The following is an 18953-nucleotide window of genomic DNA, read 5'->3' on the forward strand; positions in this document are numbered from 1 at the left end:
GCATAGGCCGTTGACAAATGTCCTCCATTTCACTCGGTTTTTAGCAGTTTTTTCGAGATCTCCCCAGTTAATGTGGAACTACACCTCACGGAAATGAAGAACAGAAGCCGTCATCCGTTTGTCATTTTCATTCACAAAAATGTTTACTTTATATTTTATAATTTCCATTTCTGATAAGCAGCAAGCTATATAGGCTTTTATCAATTTGGGGGGTGGGGGTCACATCCTCAGAGTCATTATCCTCTGATCGTTTTCATCTTCCGTTGCTCCAGACTGTATGACTGAAGCATTTGAAATGTTTGGGAGGCTCGCGAGACTCAAGAAATAAGGCACTGATCGAGTGATCGTTCGTGCGTGCGGACAGACAGACAGACACACATGTTATGTTAATGGCAAATAAAGACAAGACAAAATAAGCCATTACTTAGCGTTTTACTTTGAAATAATTGATATCAAATGTGATCCATTCAATGGAGCCAGCAAGTACAAAATAAAACGATAATCTTTGAGTCCTTTCATTCGCTGATGGCAGTTTAACCCATTCTGACCTGAGATCAGATTCATACGAGGTTTCCACTGGACACACACTGGTCTGATGAACCCATTCTGACCTGAGATCAGATTCTAAAAAATGTCAGTCGTTCTTCGATTTTTTTAAAATAGCAGACCTACAAGCTCATAGCGCGCCACTCGGTGGCGCGCTATGAGCTTGTAGGTCTGCTATTTTTCAATAGGTAAAGCATGACATGATGCTAACACCAAAATGGGTGCCCGGTCAGAATGGGTTAAGGTCAAAGGACAAGACAAGAATATTTGACAGCAATGTAAACCACCCTCACTGCAGAGTGGAAGTCCAGCATAAAATGTATGTGTGTAAAGCCATGTTCTTAACATGGCCTCGATAAATTGATATGTTACTTCTGGGATTTGTAAACTGTTGCGCCTCCTCAGCATTTTAATCCATTTTGACCCGAGATCAGATTCTAAAAATGTCTTCTACATCCTGACAGTTTTCTGAAAAAGCTATGTTTCTACGTCAGTGGTTCTTTGATTTTTCAAAAATAGCAGACCTACAAGCTTAAAGAAAAACATAATGCTAAACACCAAAAGGGGTTCTCGTCAAAAATGGGTTAAATCAGTGGTTCTCAAAATGTTTCCTTCGTGTCAGTCAGGGACTCTATTTGGTCACATCTGGAAGAAAAGAAAAGTGTTGTGGGACTGTTTAAAAAAAACAGTAATTCAAAGTCTTTCAAAAGATCTTTTGAAAATAGACAATGTTAAACTAGTTAATCCGATTTGTTTTGGCTATTGAACCCCCCCTAAAAAGGGGGACCCCTCCTCGGGGGTTCCTGGCACGCCACGGACCCTCTCCCTTTGAGAAGCACCGTTTTAAACAGCGTTGCGACGGCCCATTGGCGTCCCGCTCAGCAGCGAAACGGAACACAAAAAACAAGACGAAAATGTAAATAACGACGGTTTTGAGGCGCTCCGGCAGCGAGTCACGCACGCGGGGTCCGCGTCCCTGGAACATCGTCGCATTTTATGACACATCCCCCACCCCACTTATCCCATTTTGGGCGGGAACCCTTTTTGGTGTTAGCATTAGGTTATGCTTCTATTGAAAAATAGCAGATCTACAAGCTCGGGTCTGCTATTTTTGAAAAATCGAAGAATGACTGACATAGAAACATAGCTTTTTCAGAAAACTGTCAGGATGTAGAAGACATTTTTAGAATCTGATCTCAGGTCAGAATGGAAAACTGTCAGGATGTGTAGAAGACATTTTTAGAATCTGATCTCAGGTCAGAATGGGTTAAATGACCTGTCAGAGAGATATGATCCCCATCGGGCATATCAAATTAGCATACAATATAATGCCATAAAAGGTGCTTTACGGTGTAGGACATGCCTGGAATCAAGAGATGGCCACGGGGGGGACCATAAATAAGGCTCTTTAATAAAGAGGCGCGTGGAAGATTTATACCACACACACACACACTGGTGGGACCTCAGGAATGTGTCTTTTTATTGTAAAGATGCAAATGGATGGAAATAATGGGGGGGGGGGGAGAGAAAGAGAGAGAGAGAGACAGACAGAGAGAGAGAAAACTCTTTGCTTCCCTAGTGTCTGAGAGAGAGAGAGACAGACAGACAGAGAGAGAGAGAGAACTCTTTGCTTCCCTAGTGTCTGAGAGAGAGAGAGAGACAGACAGACAGAGAGAGAAAACTCTTTGCTTCCCTAGTGTCTGAGAAAGAGAGAGAGAGACAGACAGAGGGAGAAAACTCTTTGCTTCCCTATAGTGTCTGAGAGAGAGACTGAGAGAGAGACAGACAGACAGACAGAGAGAGAAAACTCTTTGCTTCCCTAGTGTCTGAGAGAGAGAGACAGACAGACAGACAGAGGGAGAAAACTCTTTGCTTCCCTATAGTGTCTGAGAGAGAGAGACTGAGAGAGAAAACTCTTTGCTTCCCTAGTGTCTGAGAGAGAGAGAGACAGACAGACAGACAGACAGAGGGAGAAAACTCTTTGCTTCCCTAGTGTCTGAGAGAGAGAGAGACAGACAGACAGAGGGAGAAAACTCTTTGCTTCCCTATAGTGTCTGAGAGAGAGAGACTGAGAGAGAGACAGACAGACAGAGAGAGAAAACTCTTTGCTTCCCTAGTGTCTGAGAGAGAGAGAGACAGACAGACAGACAGAGAGAGAAAACTCTTTGCTTCCCTAGTGTCTGAGAGAGAGAGAGACAGACAGACAGAGAGAGAGAGAGAGAAAACTCTTTGCTTCCCTAGTGTCTGAGAGAGAGAGAGAGAGACAGACAGACAGACAGAGAGAGAAAACTATTTGCTTCCCTAGTGTCTGAGAGAGAGAGACAGACAGACAGACAGAGGGAGAAAACTCTTTGCTTCCCTAGTGTCTGAGAGAGAGAGAGACAGACAGACAGACAGAGGGAGAAAACTCTTTGCTTCCCTATAGTGTCTGAGAGAGAGAGACTGAGAGAGAGACAGACAGACAGAGGGAGAAAACTCTTTGCTTCCCTATAGTGTCTGAGAGAGAGAGACTGAGAGAGAGACAGACAGACAGAGAGAGAAAACTCTTTGCTTCCCTAGTGTCTGAGAGAGAGAGAGACAGACAGACAGACAGACAGAGAGAGAGAAAACTCTTTGCTTCCCTAGTGTCTGAGAGAGAGAGAGACAGACAGACAGAGAGAGAGAGAGAACTCTTTGCTTCCCTAGTGTCTGAGAGAGAGAGAGAGACAGACAGACAGAGAGAGAAAACTCTTTGCTTCCCTAGTGTCTGAGAAAGAGAGAGAGAGACAGACAGAGGGAGAAAACTCTTTGCTTCCCTATAGTGTCTGAGAGAGAGAGACTGAGAGAGAGACAGACAGACAGAGAGAGAAAACTCTTTGCTTCCCTAGTGTCTGAGAGAGAGAGAGACAGACAGACAGAGAGAGAAAACTCTTTGCTTCCCTAGTGTCTGAGAGAGAGAGAGACAGACAGACAGAGAGAGAGAGAGAAAACTCTTTGCTTCCCTAGTGTCTGAGAGAGAGAGAGAGACAGACAGACAGACAGAGAGAGAAAACTATTTGCTTCCCTAGTGTCTGAGAGAGAGAGACAGACAGACAGACAGAGGGAGAAAACTCTTTGCTTCCCTAGTGTCTGAGAGAGAGAGACTGAGAGAGAGACAGACAGACAGAGGGAGAAAACTCTTTGCTTCCCTATAGTGTCTGAGAGAGAGAGACTGAGAGAGAGACAGACAGACAGAGAGAGAAAACTCTTTGCTTCCCTAGTGTCTGAGAGAGAGAGAGACAGACAGACAGACAGACAGACAGAGGGAGAAAACTCTTTGCTTCCCTAGTGTCTGAGAGAGAGAGAGACAGACAGACAGACAGAGGGAGAAAACTCTTTGCTTCCCTAGTGTCTGAGAGAGAGAGAGAGACAGACAGACAGACAGAGGGAGAAAACTCTTTGCTTCCCTAGTGTCTGAGAGAGAGAGAGACAGACAGACAGACAGAGGGAGAAAACTCTTTGCTTCCCTAGTGTCTGAGAGAGAGAGACAAACAGACAGACAGAGAGAGAGAGAAAACTCTTTGCTTCCCTAGTGTCTGAGAGAGAGAGACAAACAGACAGACAGACAGAGGGAGAAAACTCTTTGCTTCCCTAGTGTCTGAGAGAGAGAGAGACAGACAGACAGACAGACAGAGAGAGAAAACTCTTTGCTTCCCTAGTGTCTGAGAGAGAGAGAGACAGACAGTGCGCTGCTTATAAAGTCTGCACACATTACAGTAGGCTATAAAGGCCTGCCGCCTTGTCCATGGGAATAAATGCCTCACAAACCCTGAAGGCCCCCCCGCAATTCATCCACCACTAAATTATTCCTCAGAGTGAGACATATAATGCTCAGGCGCCTAAAGGAGAATTCAGCATTAAGCTTCCGTAAAAAAGGCAAACTACTATAGCGTAAGACCCGGCCGGCGCGCATGCATGCTCTGCATGTCATTTGGCCGTATACGTATACCACTCAATCTCATTATCGGATGTAAACAGATTATCGTACGAAAATGCTTAATCTGTCAAATATAGCCTATAGTTGGAAGGTGTGAAAAGGAAAGTTGCTGAATGCACCCGAGTGCAGAGACACCGACAGATGTCTACTATGGTGCTAAAAATAGACTATGGTTCGACGTCGTTTTCAACAACAAGCCCGCTGTTATCCTGACGATGGAAAGGCGATGAGCTTTGCTGTCGACGCTCCCCTATACAACGTGCGACAGGAAGACGCGATGGTCTACCACCGTGCATCGCAAAGTGTTTTAAAGGTATATTCAGTGATTTCACTCAAAAAAACCTTAGGTTTCGTTTTTGCCTTGGGACCCAAGCTTTCATCCAATCAGGATAGAGAACCAAAAACGAAACCCAAGGTTTTTTGACCCCCAGGGGCTAACTATGGTCAGCACACTCTATAGTAGAGAGGATTATCACAACAAAACCAAAATAATTAGTGATATATTTGAATTAAGTGAAATCATTGAATATACCTTTAATTGAAGTTCTTAGATACAAAAGAATTACAAAAATAAATGTAAACAAAACATTTCAAATAAATGTCGTGTTATCATTAATATGGGGAGAGAGAGAGAGGTGGGGTGGGGGGGGGGCAAAGAAAGTTGTCACTGTCAAACTAACACACCTCCCTCTCTCTCTCTCTCTCAATGACACAGCCGTCGGGGGTAATGGTGGGGGGCCGTGAGCGAGGAGGGGGGGGCAGGGAGCGAGGGGGGGGGGGGTGGGCAGGGAGCGAGGGGGGTGGGCAGGGAGCGAGGCACTTGATGACAAAGTATTGGGAGGTGGGAGGTGGGCAGGGAGCGAGGCATCAATCAGGATCCCATCTGGTGTCCTAGCGCTCTGGGCATGTCAACAGCTGTCCTGCCCCCCCATCCATCCACACACACACACACACACACACACACACACACACACACACCCCCCCCCCCCCCCCCGTCCCAATACAGCTGTAGTCTGGGAGACGTAGGCGAGACACAGGGTAACTGCGGAGCGGTGATTAATATGCGAGTTAGTTATTTTCCGACGAAGAGCAGAGCAGGACAAAGTCGTGTCCTCCCTGGTAGAGTTGGGATCCCAAAAATATCACTAGAGATGCTTATATTTTTCCATTTGTGCTTAAGCAGCAAGCTATAGATTCCGTATTTGCACAGAGCAGTACTGTCAAATCCATGCACTGAAAATAAATGTGAGTATATAGCCAGCACTTCAAAGTCAGGATAGCTAGATAAATTCTGCTCAGACCCGACTACTCCTACATTGGTTCTGTAAATGGAGCCCGTCTGTCACACAGGGAATGTGGGTGTACCATGCAGAACCTATACCTCAAACCCTAACCTAACCCCTAGCCATGGTTCATCATGACTCTCGTATTCATACGAGAGTCATGGCTTAACTGCACCCTGTTTTACGCGGTCGCTACATTTACAACAAAAACGTATATATAAACATTCTGATTTCAAATATAAAGTACTCACAAATTTGTCCCACGGGTGTTAGTTAGTTGCTGCACCAGCGATTAGAATGGCTGCATCCCGCGTTCTTTAATAAAAAGCATTTTTATCCGAGCTGTTATTTTGCCATTGGCTTTCAACTACGCGCCCTTATCGGTCGGGAGGAGGGTGGCACTCAGTGTGTTCGATATAGGTACGCTGACTGCCCTGCCAATACCAGACTAATAGGCGAGTGCGCTCCCGGTGTGCAACTGTGGATTTCCCAAACGAACCCGGTTTGAAAAAAGTAGCCGGGGCGCTCGGATAAAAAAATGTTTATATATACGTTTTTGTTGTAAATGTGGCGACCGCGTGAAACGGGGTGCAGTTAAGTCATGACTGTCATGATAATCATCATGGCAGTCATGTTTCAGGGCTAACCTAACCCTAACCGCAAGCACGGTCCGTTGGCGTGTCTAATCTGCGTGTGCGTCCCCCTGGTGGTGAATGCTGCCGAATAAGCAAATGTCCTGCATCAAGATCAACGTTGACCCCGAGACTAAACATTATCAGCGTGTGGAACAATGGGAATTTGTGTAAAATGCTTGACAGTTTTACTGTGTGTATAGATTCTGGTTCCAAAGAGCATGGGGTTCTCAAATTTTTTTTGGCTGGGGACGCCCGGAAATGCTTTGGCCATGTGTTGCATTTATTTCTTTAATAATAATAATAATAATAATATATTAATTTGGCAACCCTCCCGATGGGTCGCGGCTCGCGACCCACAGGTTGAGAACCCCTGGCATAGAGAATACATCTAATCAAATGGGGGGTGCGGGGTAAAATCACAGGTGTACAACATGGCTGTGGAACTAAATAAAGTGGAAACGGTGACATCACATCACAACACCCCAAGGAGTGCTGGTTCCACTTTTCAACAGACAAGCACACAGCAGACTGCAGGAGAGGGAGGGGGGGAGTACTGGCTCCCTCTACAGGGTAAGAGTGGAACTGTACACTACAGTGACTGGTGTGATGCAGTGAGAGACACAGGGCTCCATTTTCGTCATGTCACGCTAAACCCCTTATCCCTAAACTCTTTTTTACTATTTTGAAAAACATTTTTGAATAATTCAACTAGCCAATCCACGTTGTGAGCTTGTATAGACTGGCCATTTTAACTAGTATTCAAAAATGTTTTGCAAAATAGTAAATAAAAAAGGCAAAGAAGTTTATGGATAAGGTAAGGGTTTAGCGGTGACGACAATGGAGCGCACAGTCACTCCATAGCGCCATCATGCAGTCAACAGCTGCTGCCACACGCTTCCGGTGTGTGTGTGTGTGTGTGTGTGTGTGTGTGTGTGTGAGAGAGAGAGAGAGAGAGAGTTCAACTCTCACACAAAAAGCTATTACAAGTGGACTATAGTCTCAAAAGTATCTTTGATGATTTTAAATTTATATTAGGAGAAAATGTGCGCGACTGTAAAGACGAAACGCTTCACATTAATTCTCCACTTAATCATTAAAAGAGTTTCCGTGAGCCAACTGCATTTGGAATGTGTTTGTGAGGCAACAAACAGTCTATAGCCACCCGAGACCACAAGTTAATTTAGCCCGCGACGGGAAATATAAACAAGATAAAACTACCAGCATGTGCGATTAAAAGAAACGTTGAATAATACAATATATATATATATATTATACACTGCACATAATCGTCCATAATATTCCAATCGGCTCCAGTCTCCCAGAGGTTTGCACCACCAGCATTATCATCGTGCAATGAAAAGGAAGAACCAAAAATAATATTAATCCCAGAAAGTCCTTCCTTCATGAACTTGTGCACTTTTCTCAATGAGCACCAGCAGGCACACCAAAAAAAGAGAGAGTGTGCAAACGTTATAATGCCGCAAAAAAAACAGGCGTATACGACGCGTGTGTCTTCTCGCTTTGAAAACAAGGGCATCGTCTATGTCGGAAGAAAAAAAAAACGGTGACTTTTCCGGATTCAAATTCAACAGTAGCAGATCTACAGAGCGGCCCCGGCCGCTGGAGACAACGGTGTAGGGGTCACGAGACCGTGTAGGGGTCATGAGTATAGGCATGTAACGATACACTCAACTCACGATACGATACGCATCACGATATGAGGTTCACGATACGATTTTTCACAATATTTTCAACACAATGATTTTCCAGACAAAATGACCAATTTTTTTTTTTCATGATTTATCTTCCCCTCAAAGCTTTTTTCACAATTTTTATTTAACTACATTGCAAATATTTAATTGCCTTCCTTGATGCATTAATCAATAACGACCATCACCTGGGGCACAGACACATATACAGCTCCCCTCTCCAGGCCTCTACTGTCTCATTTCTCTCCAGAATCATGTGAATATGATGGAATATGATTACAGCTGACATTTATCATCACACACTAGCCCCCCCTAAAAAAAAATAAGATTTTTACGATACATATCGTCGGGATATAATATCGATATATCGTGATATATGATATATCGTTACATGCCTAGTCATGAGACAACGGTGTAGGGGTCACGAGACAACGGTGTAGGGGTCATTTGCACAAGTATAGAGGGCCTGGGGGCAACCATACATACATTTGCATATACCTACGGGGCGCTCTGCGCCTGACCGTCGGTCTGCTGCCAGCGGTGCGCCCTTTGAAAACAAAAGGTGTTAAAGGTGGTCCTTTTAATTGAAGGGGTCAATGACTCATTTTGACCCCCCTGTGGCCCCGGGGCCTGTCTTAGAGAGCTTGTAGATCTGCTGCTTTTGATGCTTTTACACGTTAAATTTACAAACAAAAAAAAACTTGAATACGGCGATACGAGGTTTCTACCACGACAGCAAATTTTTCCTTTCTTTTTTTTTTTGTTCAACTCAACAGCATCCGCAGATATCAGCATTCCTGGGTCGGACTACAGCACAGGTTCTAAAGGTCCTGGATCGGACTACAGCACAGGTTCTAAAGGTCCTGGATCGGACTACAGCACAGGTTCTAAAGGTCCTGGATCGGACTACAGCACGGGATCTCAAGGTCCGGTCCGTTCGGGACCACCTCTCTCAGATGGACGGTGGACTAGAGTTCTCAAATTCTGCCCGAAACCCGACCAGGCCCGACCCGACGTTTTCGGGCCTGGCCAGGCCTTATTGGGCTCCATGAAAAAATATATATGTATTGTTTGTTTTTAATAAAAAATAATAGTTCTGTTCTGTCTGTGTGTTTATGTATTATGAAGATGGTGCCGACTGGTTTCACTTTTACTCTGTGATAAGAGTTCTCAAATTCTGCCAGAACCCGACCCTATACCCGACTTTTTAGAGCCAGGTCAGGCCTTAAATCCATGCTAATTAGTCAGGTCGGGCCGGGCCGGGCTTCGGGGCCCGGACAACTTAGGGCCCAGTTAGGGCCAGGCCTTAATAATTTCCAGGCCAGTAGAGAACTCTACGGTGGACCCCCTCCCACGTCTGTGAACCTGAACCTTTCTCTCTTCTCCCCTCTGTTCCCGGTCCGGTCCGCTACGCTCCCCTCTCCTCGAAGAACCACTTCTGGTGCGGGGAGTCCGCCAGGCAGGCCCGCAGCACCGGGGCCGGGCTGCCGTTGTCCGTCTCCTCCACGGCCTGCACACACTGGCCGCTCATCACGTGGTACAAGCTGCCGTCCTGGAGGAGGGAGATGGGGTTGTTATAGGTTCATTTATTTGTTTGTCCCCGTGGGGCGATTTGGTTTACATAGCAAGGCATAACGCAGGCAGGTAACATGAAACACAGAAACACAGTAAAAAGGCACATAGTACACATGGAACATTAAAACAGGATGGCAGTTCGAGGTATCAGTGTAACATTATAATTCATAACTTTTCCAGAAAGTTGTATAAATAATTATATACAAGTGAGTCAGGTGACAAGTTACCTCCTCCTATCGGCATTTAGAGCCTGGATAGCTACAGGCACGAAGGAGAACTTATACCCGTTGCTTTTGGCCCCTGGAACTTTTAGGCGAATGCCAGAGGGAAGCAGCTTGACCTCAGAGCTGAGGGGATGGGAGTTGTCCGTACAAATGGACTTGGCTTTCTCAAGCGGCCTGGTCTTTAAATACTTGGTCTAGAGACTACTGAAATTAACTCCGGCAATCTTTGAGGCCGTTCTCACAATCCTACCAAGGTTGGTTTTTGTCCTTTACGTTTAGGTTTCCATACCAACAAATGATGGAGAAGAAAATGTTAATCTCCTAAAACTATGGCCGAAAAAAATGTTCTGCGACTAAACCTCGACTATCTCTAGTGGAGAAGAGATCCAGTAGGACGGGAAAGACGAGTCATTTTTACACACTTACCACCCGCTTCGAATGGTATCAATCAACCGATAATTCCCAGTCGGTTACAGTACTTATCAAGCCGATCTTATCGACCTACTGCATGGAGTCTGGGAGCCTACTGGATGGGATTGGCATTGATAAAACGAAAACGATGATTAAGGTTGGGGACCGCGCTGCTACGTGCTTGCGTTTATGTTTAGGTGAGGGTATGAGGAGGCTTGTCGTTTATCACTAGGCTCCCAGAATGTGCAGTATAGACCGATAAGTACAGTAACCTACTGGGGATTATCGGTTGATTTTCACTCGAATCCCCTCCACTTACAGTATGTTTGGTTGCGCTCGGGTGTTGCGCTCTGAAAATAGCAGATCTAGTAAATGGTAAATGGTGCATTTAACAGTATATAGCGCCTTTATCCAAGGCGCTTTACAGAAGCTCACAACAGGTCGTGTGTAAAAGCAGGCATTAAGACACCATCAAGGCCCACGAAATTACATTTTGTCTACAAAATCAACCGTAGATTTACTCTACTGAAACCAGACTGAAAGTAAATGGAATTTTATTCAAAAGACTATGACTTAAATTAAATTATACTACACAGTAATACTGTATATACAGTATAACTCTGGCTCTTGCCAATGGGTTGCGTTGGTCATTCATCAAACCGAATACTCACAAAAGGTCACGTGTGATCCCCGCTGCCCTTCACGCACATAAAAGGGTGATGCTAGGTTGGTGAAATGTTAAGATGAATAGCGTCACAGCTGCCTCTAGCCTTTTGATCACCATGTGTGAACCTAATGGTTTTTAACCCATTCTGACCTGAGATCAGATTCTAAAAATGTCAGTCGTTCTTTGATTTTTCAAAAAATAGCAGACCTACAAGCTCGTAGCGCGCCACTCGGTGGCGCGCTATGAGCTTGTAGATCTGCTATTTTTCAATAGCTAAAGCACAACGTAATCCTAACACCAAAACGGGTTCCCGACCAAAATGGGTTAATAGAGAGAAACGCTCTCTCAAGAAGTGACCTTTCATCAAACATGGACTAATCGAAAGCACGAGACTGAGCAGCAAACTGAAGCTCATGTTTTCCCAGTACATTTTCCCAATAGGTTAAATAAATACATGCCATAGGGTTCAGAGGTATATGTGGCTGCAAATGATGGGTCATCGCTTTCCATCAAAACAGGCCGCCAAGCCCCATCTCAAAATATTTAGTTCCAGATTCCCCTAGAGGCAAAATTTGAGCAAAAAAAATAAATAATAATAATAATAATATTCAGATTTGCACAACAAAAAAAAAATAGCAGATCTACAAGCCCATAGCGAAGCACAAAGTGACGCTCTATGAGCCTTCTATATCAGCAATTTTTTTTATAGCAAAAGCGATGCAGGCTTTTTCAGATTAAAAAATAAAACACCTGTGGTCCATATTTTGGGTACGTCAATATACGGGCACATCCTTTTCTACCAATTGTACTGCATATTTACACAGCATGTGATTCACTGCATATTTAGACAGCATGTGTGCTCATCAACTGAAGTTGTTGGTTGTTTAGTTTGAGAGATGAGTTTGCCAGGCGTACTGTTTACTCTGAGAACCTGCTCTGAATAGTGAGTATACAGGGTTGTCACTTTGCCCACTACTTTAAATTCAACGCGGCTGTGCGTCCGTCCCATATTTCCAAGACAAATACGGGACGCTCCAGAATTAAAAAAAGATACAATCTCAGTGTATACATTTACAGTTTTTGTATGTCGTTTGCTGTCATTCATTGATTCCCCAAAAATAAGGAACGAGTCTGTATTATGTGAGCTTGTAGATTGGCTATTTTCGGAGCACATGCCAAGCATGAAACGACTTGTGTCTTTTAACCCATTCTGACCTGAGATCAGATTCGTACGAGGTTTCCACTGGACACACACTGGTCTGATGAACCCATTCTGACCTGAGATCAGATTCTAAAAATGTCAGTCGTTCTTCGATTTTTCAAAAATAGCAGACCTACAAGCTCGTAGCGCGCCACTCGGTGGCGCGCTATGAGCTTGTAGATCTGCTATTTTTCAATAGCTAAAGCATAACATGATGCTAGCACCAAAATGGATTCCCGTTCAGAATGGGTTAAATTCAACGCGGCTGTGCGTCCCCATTATTTCCAAGACAAATACGGGACGCTCCAGAAAAAAAAGAAGATACAATCTCAGTGTATACATTTACAGTTTTTGTATGTCGTTGCTGTCATTCATTGATTCCCCAAAAAATAAGGAACGAGTCTGTATTATGTGAGCTTGTAGATTGGCTATTTTCAGAGCACAGCCAAGCATGAAACGAATTGTGTCTTTTAATTCTACTGGATCTCTTCCCCACTAGTCAATAACATTTGAGTCTATTTTTGTATTTTGTTGATGAAATTGTCAATATAATTATGTAGTCTCAGTTTTAGTCATCATACTAGCTTAAAATGTATTTTATTTTTTATTTCGTTTTCGTCAGTGAAACGAACAATAACGAACACTTTTAGTCGACAAAATCAACATAACTGATGTCAAGACACGTTTGGAAACCCTATAACTCTCAGTATCAGGTGACAGGTGTAGGCTATAGTAAATAACGTAGCGAGGGGGGGGGGGCTTCTCGTGCAGAGGGGAAACATCCCTCAGCGGCAGCGTGTTAAAGGCGAGCAGATCTGCCTTTCAATCAGCACGCTGATTCAATCTGCTCGGTCCGTTTGTCCACCACTAGCAGGGACTGGTATTTAAGACAGTCAAAGAGACCCTCAGCGTCCTCATATCTGGTATTTAAGACAGTCAGAGAGACCCTCAGTGTCCTCATATCTGGTATTTAAGACAGACAAAGAGACCCTCAGCGTCCTCATATCTGGTATTTAAGACAGTCAAAGAGACCCTCAGCGTCCTCATATCTGGTATTTAAGACAGTCAAAGAGACCCTCAGCGTCCTCATATCTGGTATTTAAGACAGACAGAGAGACCCTCAGCGTCCTCATATCTGGTATTTAAGACAGACAGAGAGACCCTCAGCGTCCTCATATCTGGTATTTAAGACAGACAGAGAGACCCTCAGCGTCCTCATATCTGGTATTTAAGACAGTCAGAGAGACCCTCAGTGTCCTCATATCTGGTATTTAAGACAGACAAAGAGACCCTCAGCGTCCTCATATCTGGTATTTAAGACAGTCAAAGAGACCCTCAGCGTCCTCATATCTGGTATTTAAGACAGTCAGAGAGACCCTCAGTGTCCTCATATCTGGTATTTAAGACAGACAGAGAGACCCTCAGTGTCCTCATATCTGGTATTTAAGACAGTCAAAGAGACCCTCAGCGTCCTCATATCTGGTATTTAAGACAGTCAGAGAGACCCTCAGCGTCCTCATATCTGGTATTTAAGACAGACAAAGAGACCCTCAGTGTCCTCATTTCTGGCTAACTACTTCTCCAAAGTAGGGAGACACACCGTTATATCGGCCTCCCGACCCCCAATATAAATTGACTGCTACAATAACCTTAATAATAGAGACAATACACCATAAATAATTACTGAAATTAGATAATCATTAGGGAAGGTGTATATATGTGTACTATATGTAAACTCTTCATTTCCAGTCATACAGTTGCAAAAAAAAGGAAAAAAAGTTGTTGTTTTTTTAATAATTTGGGGACCCCCCCCCCAAAACCCACGGGTTGAGAACCCTTGGCCTACAGTAGCAAGCTGTAGATTCTGAAAAAAAACGTATTTAAAAGTAAAGACACTAACCCCCCCCCCGGTTAGTGTCAAAGTGTCCTTGAGTGAGACACCGACTGTAACCTAACCCCTAACTGCTCTCCGTGAGCAGGTTGGCACTTCGCATGGTGTCCTCTGCCACTCTGCCACACACACACACACACACTCACACTCACACTCACACACACACACTCACACACCCACACACTCACACTCACACTCACACACTCAGTGTGCGCGCGTCTTACCTTCCTGAGGATGAACTTGTGGTCCTGTGGGAGGGGCTGCCCCGGTCGCCGGCACAGCGCCACCGTCAGGTAGGTGGAGACGTTGTCTCCCACGATGCACCCCGCCGGCTCGCGCGTGTTGTAGCGGAGCTCTCCGTCCGAGGAGTACTCGAAGAACTGCGGGAGGAAGTAGAAACACAGCGGTCAGGGGACGTGTTGTTTTCGTCGACTAAAACTAAGACGAAGAATGTTCGTCGACTACCTTTTCCACTGAAGAAAACTAAGTGGAAACTAAAACTAAAACTATGCTATGGTGACTAAAACTAAGACTAAATATACTGACAATTTCGTCAACAAATAAAAACTAGACTAATGTTAGGAAGGGACTATAGTGGACAACAGATCCAGTATACGTAATTTTACACTTGGTTGCATGCTGAAAATAGCAGATCTACAAGCTCACAACGCGTCGCAGCGCGTCGCAGCGCTCCCGCACATGACCCACACGTGCGTGCGTGCGTGCGTGCGCGTGCATGTGTGCGTGCGTGCGTGGGGATATGCTGTAACTCAGGCATGGTGTGTGGGTGTACTTTGTAGTACTACAGTAGTGCGGGTTACGCAGGTGAGTGTGACGGGTGTTGTTGTGTACACTGTGCATGCGTGCGTGCGTGCTGCACTCCCCCACACACACACACACACACACACACACACACACACACACACACACACACACACACACACCCCAGCAGCAGCAACAAGGCCCCGTTGCCGGTGAAGAGGGCATCAGCGCGATCGAGCCTCAATGAAATAGAAATCCAAAATGCAGGATGTGAGAAAATGCACAGGATAAAAAAAAAAACCCTGCTTCATTTATAGCCCGTCGTACGGCAGACATACAAGCTCACATCAAAACATACGGTATAGTTGTATATTGTTGCTGTAGGGCAGAAACCGCTTATCTCACATTTTTTATAATTTTTTTCTTTCAAAATGAACGCCCTACTTGATCATACTGTATATGTATCATCACACTAAAGCATCAACATGGCAGATCCACAAGCTCTAAACGCTGCGCGAAGCAACACATTTCGAGCTTGCAGATCTGCTACTATATACAATAGATGCTTTCGAATTTGAATAACAACTTGTTGTGATTTGACACTTTTAATACAACTGAATTGTCTGAAGGCAGATGTACAGTACAGTACCTGGTTCTGGCCCAAGCCATGGCAGGCGTACAGGATGACCCGGTGACCGGTCACCAGTTCGTCCGGAGGGTTGTAGTCGAAGCAGAAGTTCACTTTGCCTCGATTCTTCAGCTGTGAACAACCAACAAGTTCACAATCTCTAAGTTATATATACTAGCCCTTACCACGGGCGCAGTACCCCCCCCCTTGTGGCCGCAGGGGTACTGCGCCAGACACACATTCAGACATTGACTGAATTATAGTATGATGATGATGATGATGATATATCGTCTGACAGATGGAAACGTCATGTGATTCAGAAAAGTAGCAGATCTACAAGATCAAAACGTGCCGTTTCATGCCCTATTTTGAGCTTGTAGATCTGTTTTTATTACACACAAATGTTCATACGGGGTCCCGAGGCCAAGGGGGTCCTTGACCTTGACGTGAGTCAGTTTGAGAGCCACTGCTTTACTGTAAATGCTTTACTGTAAATGTGGCCACTGGCCATGCGGGACGCCAGAAACGAACGCGTTCACAATGACGTTCATCAGGCAAAAATACAGTACGTTCGGTTCACGTTCACCCAAAATATGAACGATCGTTCTTTGAACGTGTTCAGGGACAACACTGTCCATCCCATAATACGGTAACCCATTCTGGGTGGGAACCCCTTTTGGTGTTAACATTATGTTATGCTTTAGCTATTAAAAAATAACAGATCTACAAGCTCGTAGAGTGGCGCGCTACGAGCTTGTAGGTCTGCTACTTTTGAAAAATCGACTGACATAGAAACATAGCTTTTTCAGAAAACTGTCAGGATTTAGAGAAGACATTTTTAGAATCTGATCTCAGGTCAAAATGGGATAAATTGTAAACTGTTCTCCCTCACCCATGCCAAACATCCTCCTGTGAGACGTGGATGTCAGGGTAGATGTTCTCCAGGTGGTACTCACCATGCCAAACGGGGTAGATGTTCTCCAGGTAGGTACTCACCATGCCAAACATCTTCCTGAGGCACGTGGATGTCAGGGTAGATGTTCTCCAGGTAGGTACTCACCATGCCAAACAGGGTAGATGTTCTCCAGGTGGTACTCACCATGCCAAACAGGGTAGATGTTCTCCAGGTGGTACTCACCATGCCAAACAGGGTAGATGTTCTCCAGGTAGGTACTCACCATGCCAAACATCTTCCTGAGGCACGTGGATGTCAGGGTAGATGTTCTCCAGGTAGGTACTCACCATGCCAAACAGGGTAGATGTTCTCCAGGTGGTACTCACCATGCCAAACAGGGTAGATGTTCTCCAGGTAGGTACTCACCATGCCAAACAGGGTAGATGTTCTCCAGGTAGGTACTCACCATGCCAAACAGGGTAGATGTTCTCCAGGTGGTACTCACCATGCCAAACAGGGTAGATGTTCTCCAGGTAGGTACTCACCATGCCAAACAGGGTAGATGTTCTCCAGGTGGTACTCACCATGCCAAACAGGGTAGATGTTCTCCAGGTAGGTACTCACCATGCCAAACAGGGTAGATGTTCTCCAGGGGTACTCACCATGCCAAACATCCCCGGGCGGTCCTCAGGCACGTGGATGTCAGGGTAGATGTTCTCCAGGAACCAGCGGAAGTCCTTGCATCCCAGACGCTCCCTCAGCCTCCTGCGCTCCGTCACGTCTCCGTACGCCTCCTGGAAAACAAAACGCCGCCACGTTATCGTAAATAAGATTATTACGGTATCGTTCCGTCTTGTTCAGTATTATTACCCTATACCGCCATTTCACACACTACTGTAATCGCTATAAAACCTGGTTAAACTGTAAAACTTGCCGATCTGCATGCTCACAACACGCCACACAGTGCAGCGTTCTGCACTTGTAGATCAGCTATTTTTGAGTGGTGCAACCACTCCAAGGAACAGCAATGTCCGTGTTCACCTATGTGTTCACTAATGAGCACCAGTATAATGAGTACCAGTAGGGGGGCTGTTTGCCAGAAACAGAGAGAGAGAGAGAGACAGTGCTGCAGACACTGTTGCCTGCTAATATGAGAGAGAGAGAAAGAGAGAGAGAGGGGGGAGAGAGAGGGGGGGGGGGAGAGAGAGAGAGAGAGAGAGAGAGGTGAGAGGTGAGTTGCACCACTCGGTTCACACAGGTGTGATTTTTGAGACACATTTGGGGGCCTCTGCTGTTCACCGTTTCATTTGGACACAGCAGCATGCCTGCACCATCTGTGTGCAACAGCACCATCTACAGCTCTCTCCGCAACACTGCAGCAAGCAATCACACAACATTTTGAAGAACTATAAGCGTGCAAAGCCAGGCTTGTATGAGCCTTTGCTCAGCTGTGTGTGTGTGTGTGTGTGTGTGTGTGTGTGTGTGTGTGCGCGTCTCAGTGTGGTGTAGTTAAGAGAGAGAGAGGCCATCCAAACACGGATCAGGTGGCACTCGCTCACTCTCTCAGCTCGTCTCCCTGAGAGGAGGTGACTCTGTGCCAAGGTGTTCGTGCCAGGGCAAACCCAATCTGCCACAGCAAACACACGCACGCACGCACACACACACACACACACACACGCACGCACGCACGCACGCACGCACGCACACACACACACACACACACACACACACACACACACACACACACACACACACACACACACACACACACACACACACACACACACACACACACACACACACACACACACACACACACACACACACACACACACACACACACACACACACACACACACACACACACACACACACACACACACACACACACACACACACACACACACACACACACACACACACACACACACACACACACACACACACACGCACACAAAAATATATGTAATTAGCTGGCGACCCGTATGGGATAATATGTTGTTCCAGCCCCCCCCCCCCCCCCCCCCCCCCCGTGACCACGATCTACTAATTTGTATATCCTGGAACGACATTCCCAAAAGTAGTAAAAAAAAAAAGAAAATCAGCGATACCTCTCGCAGTTACAATATTAACTCTTCTGATGAACGTGAAAGTAATGATCCATTTCTCTTCTATTCTTTCTTCCTGTTCCCCCTCTACAACCCCCCCCTCTGTCTCCCGACACGGTGGAGGCAGATGGCCGCCCACCCTAGAGTCGGGTTCTGCCTGACGTTTCTCCCTAAAAAGGGGAGTTTTTCGTTACCATTGTCGCAATATTGCTTAATGCTCTGGGTGGATCTTTGTTGGTTGTAAAGTGTCTTGAGACAACTTGTTGTGATTTGACACTTTAATACAATTGAATTCAATTGAATGATCGCGGCAGATCAGATTTTGTTTACTTTGGGATGAATTTCGGGGGTTTCTAAATAAAATCCTGTTGGCAGGGAAGAGACAGCTTCATTACTGAGCCGACTGAGCAAGATTGTCCTCATTCTAAAAAAGGTATGTACTGCATGTAACCGCACGCACACA

The 18953-nt window shown here is 45.3% G+C and overlaps 1 protein-coding gene across 1 annotated transcript in view; it reads right to left on the reverse strand.

The window, feature by feature from the left end:
* Nucleotides 1-7278: 7278 nt before the first annotated feature.
* Nucleotides 7279-18953, reverse strand: part of galnt12 (UDP-N-acetyl-alpha-D-galactosamine:polypeptide N-acetylgalactosaminyltransferase 12) — a 39757-nt gene continuing 28082 nt past the window's right edge. Inside the window, 4 exon segments of the mRNA XM_080786966.1 lie at nt 7279-9680; nt 14322-14477; nt 15509-15619; nt 17045-17176. Coding sequence (XP_080643092.1) covers nt 9537-9680; nt 14322-14477; nt 15509-15619; nt 17045-17176 — 543 coding nt within the window. The 3' untranslated portion in view covers nt 7279-9536.

The sequence above is a fragment of the Protomyctophum bolini genome (genome assembly GCF_963924005.1).
Source record: "Protomyctophum bolini genome assembly, chromosome: 17".
In the NCBI taxonomy this organism is placed as follows: Eukaryota; Metazoa; Chordata; class Actinopteri; order Myctophiformes; family Myctophidae; genus Protomyctophum; species Protomyctophum bolini.